Genomic DNA, 12,185 nt, shown 5'->3' with positions numbered 1-12,185 from the left:
CCCCAAATGATTCTCATGTATAACTATTTGATAACCACTACCATAACTACTGGAAAGAGAGGACTATCTAGCATAAAAGTTGCATTGTACCATTTAACACCTGATCTTGCAAATAAAATTATAAAACCAATGTCAATATGTCACTAATCTAGTATATAAGTCCTCACTGATTAAACATAAATTTTAAAAAGTTACTGATTTAGGATTTTATTAAAATACAAGCTTTATAGTAATTAATAATGATGTCTAGTATTTCAAAACATTTCTATAAGGTAGAGGGTATTTAAGATAAAGCCTTGAGTAATTTGGGGTCAGGAAAAGAACTTTCTTTGATTTAGGACATAAGAATTTAGAAGAGTACTTAGAATACATACCAAGTTCTGGGTTCAGTTTATGAATCACGCTTAGTATTCTTTTCACTGAAATGACCAATTGTGTTTTCATCTGTAACCTCCTTTGATTTTTGGGGTAGATCATGCACAGGGAGAGACACCTTGCTTGCTCTCACCAGCCCTGTTCCAGTCTCGAGTGATCCCCGTGCTTCTCCAGCTGTTCGAGGTTCACGAGGAGCACGTGCGGATGGTGCTGCTGTCTCACATTGAGGCTTACGTGGAGCACTTCACTCAGGAGCAGCTGAAGAAAGTCATCTTGCCACAGGTCAGAGACCACGTTGTCAGTGGGGTTGTCACCGAGCCTTCCAGATCTGAGGAGTGGGCAAAGCGGTGCTGGTAATAATTTGGGGGCTGAAAGGAAGAAGACGTTTTGGGGTATTCGGTTAATAGCTTAGAGAGCCTTGGGGCAGCAGTTGAGTTGAAAGCCTACTGGAATAGGAAGGGCTGAAATTAAAATTGCTTTTCCATTCAATCCTTGCTGGCAAATCGATTACATTAACATATTTGGTTCCAACCCGAGAGACAATTATTCTGTTTGCTAATTCTTTGGAGAAAAATGAATAAGAATCATTTGTGGAATGCTTTGTGAACATAACTATGGTTGCTCGTAATTAAATTATTATAAAATAGTTAAATTAGAACTGAGGAATATAAAATTGTTCGTGTCGGTGGTTTTTAGTGTGTTTATCGGCCACCCGGGAACCTTATAATTTGCCTGCCCACCCAGGGGCTGCAGGTTTATATTAGTTTCTTATGGCTGCCATAATAAATTATCACAAACTGCATGGCTTAAAACAATAGAAATGTATCCTTTCTCAGTTCTGGAAGCCAGAAGGCTGAAACCAAGGTTGTCAGCATGACTGTGCTTCCTCTAAAGGCTCTAGGACAGACTCCTTTGCCTTTTGCTAACTTCTGGTAGCTCCCAGCAATGCTTGGCACTTCTTTGCTTGTGGCTGCATCATTCCAGTCTCTGCCTCTGTTGTTACATGGTCTTCTTTGCTCTGTGTCTGTCTTAACATGGCCTACTTATAAAGACACCAGGCATTGAATTTAGGGCCTACCCTGACCCAGTATGCCCTCATCTAAAGGTTGCATTCTGCATAGACATGAATTTGGGGGTGTTGAGGGGAACACTATTCAATCTAGTGTGAGGTTTTAAAAAAAAAAAGATTGTTTTTAAAATACCAATTACATGATATCTTTGAGATATTAATAATTTGTTTTCCTATGAGATTAATTAACACTGTCCCTACTTTCAAGGAGCTAATAAGTGGGAAAGATAAATGTTTCAGTTATCTATTGCTGTGTAACAAACTACTCTGAAACATAGTGCCTTAACACAACATTTTATCAATTCTCACGATTCTTTGGATTTCTGGGCTCAGCTTGGGGATTCTATTGCTCCACAGGATGTCAGCTGAGGCTTTACTCATCTGGGGTCCCACCAGGCTGACACATCCAAAATGGCTCCGTGGTACCTCGGAGGGGATGGCTGAAAAGCTGGGCTTAGCTGGGACTTTGACACAGCTGGGCCTTTCTCTTCATGAACTCTCAGGGCTTCTATTCCCCCATGTGACATTTCCACATGATTTCTCTAGCAAGGTAGGTGGACTTCTTACATGGCTAATCAGGGCAAAAGGGCAAAAGCAGCCTTCTTAGGATGTAGGTTGGGAACTGACAGTGTCATTTCTGACATATTATTATTATTATTATTTTTTTTTTTTAGATAAGAGTCTCACTCTGTTGCCCTGGGTAAAGTGCAGTGGCATCATCATAGTTCACAGCAACCTCAAACTCCTGGGCTCAAGTGAGCCTCCTGCCTCAGCCTTCCTAATAGCTGGGGCTATAGGTGCACACCACTGCACCCAGCAGATTTTTTCTATTTTGGTAGAGATGGGGTCTTGCTCTTGCTCGGGTTGGTCTCGAACTCCTGAGCTCAAACGATACTCCCGCTTCAGCCTCCCAGAGTGCTAGGATTACAGGTGTGAGCTACTGCGCCCAGCCCACATTCTCTTTTCTAAAGTGAGTCACAAAAGTCAGCCCAGGTTCACCCAGGTTCGCTGTGGGATGGCTTTACACAGAGGCATGGATCCTAGAGGCGAGGTTCACTGGAGGCTCACCACCATAACATAGCACTTTGTGTTTATATCCGCAGCAGTAATTGTTACCCTGTATGCAGTTGCATCTGGAAATTTAGAAGAGGAATGAAGCACTTTGAAATGGAAGTGTATCATAAGTCTCAGAATCGGGCTGATGTCAAAAATGAGTAGATGGTTCAGTGTGTGAAGGACAATGAAAGCTCTCATTTCTTAGGAAATTACTTCCCCTGAAGAAGAATAACTGGGCCAATTTCTGTGTGCTTGAAAGTTCACTTCAGTAGCAGTGTGGAGGAGGGACCATAGAGAGGGAGGGAGATCAGCTAGGATGCTGTTAGAACGGTTTAGCTAAGAGGTGACAAAGGCTGGGGAAGATGTGGCAGTGGATATGGGAGAGGGACATGTGAAGGGTGGAGGGGGGGTAGGAGTCAGTGTCTGACTTGATGAAAGAGATGTTCAGGATGATGGCTTTTTGCTTGGATGGCTGGTTGATGATTACTGTATTCAGTTGATGGAATTCTAATAATATGCAAAAGGAACAGGCTTTAATTTACTTGCACAGCCTTGTTTTGAGAAAGTGCCTGATCTGTTAGCATTAGACCTAATAATTATCTTGTTGAGACCTGTTGGAAACCTTTGATCTTACTATGCAAATGAGGAAACTAGATCAGAAAAATAAACTGATTAATTGGTCAAGTCATACTGAGAATTACTAGCAGAGCTGGGCTCCTGACCCCTGTCATGCCCTGCTGCTTCCACTATGCAGGCCAGTTACCCCGGCCCTGTGTCTGAGTGGTATAGATATTTGCAGGTCACCTCCTTGCTTGTATACAGGGCAACACCTTTCCGGATATCTGCATATCTTAGTTAAAGTGCTTTTGGTTGTAAGCAACTGAAACCTATTTTAAACCACCCAAAGCAAAAAGCAAATGTAATGAAAGAATGTTAAGACTACCTTACATGGAGATCATGTGCAGCTGGGTCTCACAGCCATGTGACCTCCTTTCCTGTCTTTTCCTTTCCTTTTGCTTTGTTTCACTTTTGACTCTTGTAGACCAGCTTTCATTGTTTTTGGTGTGCACGTGGCCAAACGTGGTTGTCTCATAGCTTCTAGGTTTACCGTCTTCATTTAAAAAAAATGTTTAAGAGATAGGGCCTCGCCATGTTGCCCAGGCTGGAGTGTAGTGGCTATTCACAGGTGTGATCCTATTACTAGGTCAGCATAGGAGTTTTGACCTGCTCTATTTCCTTCTCAGGCCACTTCCCCCCTCTGGCAATCTGGTGGCACCCCTGCTTGAGAGAGCATCATATTGATGCCAGACTTAGAGAACTAATTGGCATGGCTCACAGAGCTCAGAATTTCCTGTGCTCAAGCAATCCTGTCACCTCAGCCTCCTGCGTAGCTGGGACTACAGATGTGTGCCATTGTGCCTGGCATATTGTCTTCATTTTAAGCAAACTACAGAGTTAACTGATTTTCCTAAATTCTAGTTTATATTAATAAGCAAGAGCTCATGATGGGCTCAGTTTGAGGCAGGTATTATATGCATCATATACAAAGAAAGTTTTCAAGGTCCTCCCCTTATGAGTTTGTAGGCTGAAAAGATGGCCCCGGACCAGAAATATAATCGTTAGTGCCCTAGATGAGTGGTTCTGAGTGCACTCTGAAGAACATTACTACCAGTCTGTGAACTCTTTTGTTACCTTTCTGTGATAAGGTGAGTACACAGATGGAGAATTAACGTTTAAAACTTTTTGTAGCAGTTTGACACTATAATTTTATGTTATTTTCCAGTGTCTTTTTCTGTTTAATTTTGTTTTCATTGTATTTTTAAAAAGCCTGCGCTGGCTTAGTGGCTCTCGCCTGTAATCCTAGCATCCCGGGAGACCAAGGTGGGAGGATCGCTTAAGCTCAGGAATTCGAGACCAGCCTGAGTAAGAGTGAGATACCATCTCTAAAAAAAAAAAAAGAAAAAAGAAAAAAATCCTGTGATAGATTGGGAGGGGAAGATATTGGTCCTTTACTACAGATAGTTTGAGAGCCACTGACCTAGAACACATATCTAAGAAAACAGGTTATCAGAGCAAGCACAGTCTGATTGCAGCCCAACTGCTTGTTTACAGGGGGAGAAAAAGACAGGTAATGTGGTGGTCTACACTTATTACCTCATTCGCTCCTAGGTATTGCTGGGCCTGCGAGATACCAGTGATTCCATTGTGGCAATTACTCTTCATAGCCTAGCAGTGCTGGTCTCTCTACTTGGACCAGAGGTGGTTGTGGGAGGAGAAAGAACCAAGATCTTCAAACGCACTGCCCCAAGTTTTACTAAAACTATTGACCTTTCCCTAGAAGGTAAGAATTATTAAAAGGTCTAGCTTTTTATTGTGTTATTTTATTAGATTTTTAATATACAGGTAATGCCAGGAGGGTCATATTCAATCAATGGAGAAGTATAAGGAAAAGGTTAACTTCTCTTTTCCAACTTCTCAGAGGGGGCTTAAGGTAACTGATTTTCAATGGGAACCCTTTCATACCTCTTTTAAGCTCACAAAATGACATGCAAATATGTTTATACATACATACATATACAGTCATGCATTGAATAACAACATTTTGGTCAACAATGGACCACATAAATGATGGACCACATATACCATGGTTGCCCCATGAGATTATAATGGAACCGAAAAATTCCTATAGCCTAGTGACATTGCAGCCACCCATATGTTGTAGCCCAATGAATTGCATATTTGTGGTGCTTTCAATCATATAAAAAGTACATACAGTTATGTACATCATATTTGATAATCATAAACAACTATGTTATTGGTTTACGTATTTACTATACTTTTGAAATTTAACTGTAAAACAGCTTCAGGCAGGTCCTCCAGGAGGTATTCCCGAAGTCATTGTTATCAGGGGAGATGACAGTTCCGTGTTATTGCCTCTGCAGACCTTCCAGTGGGACAAGATGTACAGATGAAAGACAGTGATTTTGGTGATCCTGACCCTTTGTAGGCTTAGGCTAATGTGCGTATTTGTGTCTCAGTTTTCAACAAGAAAAGTTTAAAAAGAAAATAATCTGAAAAAAGAGAAAATACTATGTACAAATCTATAACTTATTTTCCTGTGGCAGCATATCAGGAACCTGTCTTCAGAATAATACATAGAAATCTTAACTCACTCTTTTTGATTGCTGCCTGACATTTCATTGACTATAATTCGTTTGGTGATTTCCTTATTCATGGATATCGTATCCATTTCTGGCTTTTTAATCACTACAAATAGTGCTACAATAAATATCTTTATACATGTATCTTTACAGTTAGCCCTTTGTATCTACAAGTTACACAACTGCAGATTCAGCCAACTGGATCAAAAATATTTGGGGAAAAAACAAAGAAAAAGTAACTACAATAAAAATAAAAACATAGTTTAACAACTATTTGCATAGCATTTACATTATACTAAGTATTATAAGTAATTTAGAGATGATTTAAAAGTATATAGGATGATGTGAATAGGTTATATACAAATACTATGCCATTTTATGTAAGAGACTTTAGCATCTATGGATACTGAGGGATAACTGTGTACTTCAGGTTTCATTGTAACAGGATAAAGTTTGAGCAGATCTGCTGAGTAAAAGGATATATTTTAAGTTTTAGTAGATACTGTAGCTTGCAAAAAGGTTGTAGCAATTCTTATTAACAGATGTTTTAAGTTCTTTTGATTGTTGTGGCTTATTGGGTAAAAAGCTGTTGATTTTTAGGTACTTCAAGAAGTCCTTATTTCTGGTATGTCCCCATTGGATGTTACCTGAGAGGGTAACAGTAATTTCTGGTCTTATAAGAATTTTGGCCACGTCCAGTGACTCACATGTGTAATCCTAACTACTTAAGAGGCTATGGCAGGAGGATCACTTTTGAGGCCAGGAGTTCAACAGTAGCCTGGGAAATATAGTTGAGACTTTGTCTCTAAAAAAATAAAAAATTAGCCAGTGCAATAGCTTGTGGATGTATTTCCAGCTACTCAGGAGGCTGAGGCAGGAGTATCCCTTGAGCCAGTTAGAGACCAGCCTGGGCAATATAGCCTTGAATAGGACAATGGCCTTGTTGATGACATTCTGGACCTCTAATTCAGTTCTCAATGATAGTGAGTAGATAGCATAGAGACACTTATTAGTAGAAAAGTGGTATCAGATAGCTTTTTCACTAATTTTGATGCCAGAATTTTTTAAGCAACACTGGCTCCCTGAAGTTTTGAAGAGAGTTCAACTCTTCCTTGGTGTTAATGAAAACAGTGTCATTGTGGCTCCAAAAACCTTGAAAATGGTGACATAGAGGCTGCTGCCTCATTTTCAGCTATGAAATGTACATGCCAAATTGGGTGGGGCCTGATTTGTTACCAATTTTTCTTTTAGCCATTACATCAAAGAGCAAATGAAATGTTTATGTGTCATACCAGAGGAATTTTTTTTTTTCAAGGGGGCATAGTTTTGAGATAAGGCTTAGGGGGTTAGTCAGCTTTGCAGGCTGAATTGGCAAATGTTCCCATTTCTAACATATCTTATTTATTGGATGGAGGTACCTAGTTGGAGATATTCTGTATACTGAAGATCCTCATCTATTTATATCCATCTGGATTACTCTGTAATCTTAATAAGAAACTGGAGTGGCACCACAGGAGCAGTAGTAGATGAGTTTTTCCTGAAGACATTTGATAAAACAGATTAGAGGTCTAATCCCACTGACATTCCAAGTTAGGCTCTTCATTGAGGAAGACCAGTGAGCCCTGGCAGCAGCCTGTATTCCAAGTTTATAGTTAATAGCAGCCCTTCTTCAGAAGGTTGTGGGGGGACTATTGGGGAAAGTACATGTATAAAGGAGCTACTCTTAAATTTTTTTTTCTGTTTTTTGCAGTTTACTTGCATGGCCAGACTTAAGAATAAAGGCTATTATTGAGGTTTATGAAAGGTATAACTAAGGGAAATAAGAAATAGTCTGCCTAAAAGAGTATTCGTTCGGGAAGACAGAGGGTAACATTGGGTAAGACATTAGGTAGGACTTGAGCAGGGAGGATAGTGGCACAAAGAAGCAAGAGGGTGGAGGGAGGGAGAAGTGGCGCTCAAGAGAGAATCCCTCCCTCCCTCCGTCCCCCCTCACTTTTAACACTGAGGAAGCATTTAGCCAAAATTCTGCTAAAATGTTTTTGACCAATGCTCAATCTTTGAGTATAAGCTTTCTGGTAAACTGCTAAAGACATTTTCTTTCCCAGTTAGTAGTTAAATATCCATAGCTTAAATTTATTATTTTAACCATTTTTAAACATATAGTTTTATGGCATTAAGTACATTCATATTGTGCATATATTCAGAATTTCATTCTTAAAAGGAAAATAGAGAATCAGTTATGATTTTAAATCACCACTGTGCTTTTTTTTTGAGACAGAGTCTTACTTTGTTGCCCAGGCTAGAGTGAGTGCCGTGGTGTCAGCCTGGCTCACAGCAACCTCAAACTCCTGGGCTCAGCGATCCTACTGCCTCAGCCTCCCGAGTAGCTGAGACTACAGGCATATGCCACCATGCCCGGCTAGTTTTTTGTATATATATTTTTAGTTGGTCAATTAATTTATTTCTATTTTTGATAGAGATGGGGTCTCGCTCAGGCTGGTTTCGAACTCCTGACCTTGAGCAATCCGCCCGCCTCGGCCTCCCAAAGTGCTAGGATTACAGGCGTGAGCCACCACGCCCGGCCTCCACCGTGCTTTTAAAGGCTGTAACTTTTTATCTAGGTATTTTAAAGTTTATATATAATGGTTCAATCTTTTCTATTCTATCACCACCACATGGAGTGGACACAGCCTATTCTTTGAAGATGTTCTCTCCCTGTAACTTAGCTTTTACCTGTGTTAAATATACCCATTTCCCTTAACTATTGCTCACCAGTCATGATAGATCAAGAAGCTTACTCACTATCCCTTTCGTTTTTTGGAGTTTTTATTTACCTTCAGATTATTCTCGCATGCATGTCATCTGCAGGCCAGACCTCACCAGTCTCAGAGAACCCCTCCTCTAGTATATTCCCTAAATATTTCTTTTCGGACAACACATCAATAGCAAGAAACACATACAGTGAGATTTACTAAAATATTCTTTTACAGACAGGTAGAAATATTAAAATTATATAGCTTTTCCATTGCTTGAATGAATGTTTTCCTGAGAGTAATAAGTTTAAATTCTGAAAATGGCATTTTGGGGAATTTTGAGACTGATTTGTCTTATTTATAATTATATAGTCAGCACTGGTCTCATCTTATTTCCCCAGACTATTGGTATATACCTACTTTTTCTTCATAACTGGTGAGAAGAGCAGATTGACATTACCTGAATTCTCTTTTGAACCCGATACTTTACTTTGCGACTTTTGGTGCCTTACTGCAGAATTTCCCCAAATTTGTACCAATAACAATATTTCTGAAAGATGTTAACGGGCGCATGTGAAAAAAAAAAAGTTCTGTGGTTAAATAAGTTTGGGGCAATGGTAGCAAAGCCCCAGTGCCTTAACTACACTTGGGGAAATCTATTAAGATGAGGATAAGAAGTTGGGTTAGACAAACTTATTTGAGCACACAGCACTAATCAGTATCTTAAAGGTCATACTGCCTGGTTTAGAGCATTTCTGTATTTATAGATAATTATGCCAATAAATAATGTTTGAATGTTTAGTAAAGAATAGGATGTTCCAGTCCAGTTGTTACTTGGTATGTTTCTATAGAGTTACTAGTATTATAAAAGTATTTCTTTTCTGCTGGCATTGGGTAAAAAAAAAAAAAAAGAAAAATTATATGTGTTATATAGTATTTGGATGACTTATGTGACGTCTTTGCTGAATAATGTTCTGCTGGGATCTCTTTTGTTTAGTATGCATGGATATTTCTAAGTAAATAGATCTATAGATTTGCTTAATGCTCACTTTCTCCTAAATGTTTTGCTTGCTTTTAACCAATATTTTATAAGAATAATTCTTGTACATATCCTACAGGTGATCAGTTTTCTCAGCCTATTAAATTTCCCATGAATGGAATCTCAGATGTGAAAAATATTTCAGAGGACAGCGGAAACTTCCCTTCAAGTTCTAAAAAGTCTGAGGAGTGGCCTGACTGGAGTGAGTCTGAGGAGCCTGAAAACCAAACTGTCAACATACAGATTTGGCCCAGAGAACCATGTGAAGCTGTCAAGTCCCAGTGTACTACCTTGCATGCAGAGTCGTCATCTTGGGATGATTGTGAGCCCAGCAACTTAGATACTAAAATAAATCCAGGAGGTAGAATCACTGCTGCAAAACCTGTTACCTCTGGGGAGCAGAAGCCCATTCCTGCTTTGCTTCCACTCGCTGAAGAGTCTAAGCCTTGGAAATCAAGCCTACCCCAAAACACTAGTCTTATACAAAGCAGGGATGAACCAGACCAAATCAAGCCAGCAAAAGGGTTGTCACAAGAAAAGCCCCTTAAGGTTCCTTTGGAACTTGGTTTAGGAGAGGAATTTACCATACAGGTAAAAAAGAAGCCAGTACAAGATCCTGAGTTGGATTGGTTTGCTGATATGATCCCAGACATTAAGCCTTCAGCTGCTTTTCTTATTTTACCTGAACTGAGGACAGAAATGATGGTCCCCAACAAAGATGATGTCTCACCAATGATGCAGTTTTCCTCAAAATTTGCTGCAGCAGAGATTACTGAGGTGAGTACTTTTTTTGGATTAAGTTGTGCAACCAGCTTAACCACTTCGGTACGGCGCTTACGTAACAGCCGAGAAACCTTGCCCACAGTCCGCACAATAGTCTGTGCTGTGTATTGATGATGAATCCATTTTGCTCTTGTGTGATGAGGAAGGCTTTAAAGCACTGAAAGCTTGTTTTACTTTACAGGCAGCTTTACTTGTAATGTAAATCAGAATAGGTAACATATACATATATGTTTTCATTACGTTATTTTTAAATGTTCACAATTTTATTTTGATAAATGAAAAATTAGAAAATTCATATCACGGCTGTCGGCTAAAGTCGACGTGCGCGTTCATCTGTGGCTGTCTACTCTAGTCAACGCTCGTACCGATGTGATTAAGGATTTCCCAGTTGCACTGTTCTGTTTATAACAGGCATGCTGTTTTCCCAGTAAAGGAAAACAGTAATGCATGCGATTGGTTAAAACAAGTCAGGTATAAAATCAACAAAATCAGTTCCCATAAATGGTATTTTTCCTTCCCAGAAAAATGTAGCAATGCTTAGGCTAAGCATTTAAATGATCTATTTATTACATGAATAATCTTTTTATTTGAAAAAAGGAGTAAACCAAGTATCATGGTATCATCAAGACTAATTTTAGTAGATTGTTAATGTCCAGTGTTCTAGTTTTATAATACTGGGACTAAAGTAATCTTACCTTTCAACTTTCAGTTATAGCTTTAAGATTATTTAGTATGGGGTATTGTATTCTGGCATCACAAAGACAAGTGTTAGGTTCTTTAAAAATTCCTGCTTTTTCAAATTTGGATATGATTTGCTTCAGTGGGTTGCTCTTGGTGTGCTTTATTTTGTTGCAGGGAGAGGCTGAAGGCTGGGGAGAAGAAGGGGAACTGAACTGGGAAGATAATAACTGGTGACAATAGATGTGAGTTAAACTTTAGGAAAATTTCTAAAAAATCAAATTAATACCTCAAAAGCAGGCTCTATGGACAAGAAAACCCCAAAGTGGCCTGTTTTTCCCATACCAGGAGCTCTTTTTCCAGTCTGTGCCAACTGAAGTGTGAGACCGACCTCGCGTGCTGGCTACAAACCCTGGGTGGTAAAGAGGCTCACAGTACTGGTTTCCAGGAGGAAGAGCCTGTGTGCTTTGCCCGAGGCCAATTTCTATGAAGAGCAAGTAGCTGAGGAAAGTTCGAATTTACAGCTTTTTCCAGGACAATTCTGGAAGTAAAGAAAATAAATATAAAAATTCAAGCTGGTTAGCTTAATTTTGTGCCATTTCTTTTAACAGAAGAGTAAGCTCTATTCTGAAATACAACTTACTGAAAAATTTTAGCTATAAATTATATAAATGATTTTAAATTGCTAAGGTTTCCTTAGGCAGCTTATTTATTTGTTTACAGTTGTACTATCTAAGTGAATGGTCCTGCGTGGACCTGGGCGGTTACTGACTGTTCCTTATGTATTAAGTTGTACCAAAGTTCTTAATGAGAAATATCCCCCACAATGCTGTTCTCTAAATGTCAAATAAAGACTATTTTCAGTAGATTCAACTTTATAAAAACTGTTTTATATGTGTTAGAAAATGTACAGACATAATTACATTAGTATTTTCATTTACAAAATACACTTTCGGTTGTCAAAGCAGCAAACCCAATTCTACCTAGTGATAATACTTTAGAGTATACAACGTTTTAGCTTATCAATCCTTTCTTGGAGCACCTCCATTTCCATTAGAAGCCAGGCTGGAGCAGGAGCCTTTTGGAGTAATGACTCGGTTGTTTCCAAGGCCTCTGCTACTGCCTGCAATGCCGACCTGTACTCTTCTTCTAAGGGAGACTCATGACGAGCTCTTTTTGCGTAAGGCTGGAAAAATGAGAAAAATGTGGTAAGTAATGCCATAATACCCATTCTAGAAATAATAAAAGAACTTTCCTTTTGGACTGCAGTA

General features: G+C 39.2%; 2 protein-coding genes across 10 annotated transcripts in view; one reads left to right on the top strand and one right to left on the bottom strand.

Annotated features, from left to right (window-relative positions):
• The window catches only part of SCYL3 (SCY1 like pseudokinase 3), a 61,320-nt gene that overhangs the window by 29,605 nt on the left and 19,530 nt on the right, over positions 1 to 12,185 (top strand). For 6 of the 9 annotated variants that reach the window (XM_012783922.3, XM_012783921.2, XM_012783914.3 and 3 more), the window contains 3 exons: positions 473 to 657; positions 4,670 to 4,841; positions 9,533 to 10,230. In XM_012783922.3, coding sequence (XP_012639376.1) covers positions 473 to 657; positions 4,670 to 4,841; positions 9,533 to 10,230 — 1,055 coding nt within the window. Of the gene's footprint in view, positions 1 to 472; positions 658 to 4,669; positions 4,842 to 9,532; positions 10,231 to 11,091; positions 11,788 to 12,185 lie in introns of those variants that run through there. The other 3 variants (XM_012783919.2, XM_012783918.2, XM_012783916.2) reach the window with 3 other exon arrangements.
• The window catches only part of FIRRM (FIGNL1 interacting regulator of recombination and mitosis), a 45,863-nt gene continuing 45,463 nt past the window's right edge, over positions 11,786 to 12,185 (bottom strand). The window contains exon 24 of the mRNA XM_012783925.3: positions 11,786 to 12,100. Coding sequence (XP_012639379.2) covers positions 11,912 to 12,100 — 189 coding nt within the window. The 3' untranslated portion in view covers positions 11,786 to 11,911. The remainder of the gene's footprint in view (positions 12,101 to 12,185) is intronic.

Source organism: Microcebus murinus, chromosome 2 (genome assembly GCF_040939455.1).
Source record: "Microcebus murinus isolate Inina chromosome 2, M.murinus_Inina_mat1.0, whole genome shotgun sequence".
NCBI classification, from domain to species: domain Eukaryota; kingdom Metazoa; phylum Chordata; class Mammalia; order Primates; family Cheirogaleidae; genus Microcebus; species Microcebus murinus.
Note: the sequence above shows the minus strand (reverse complement) of the source record. Positions and strands in the feature narration are given on the sequence as shown.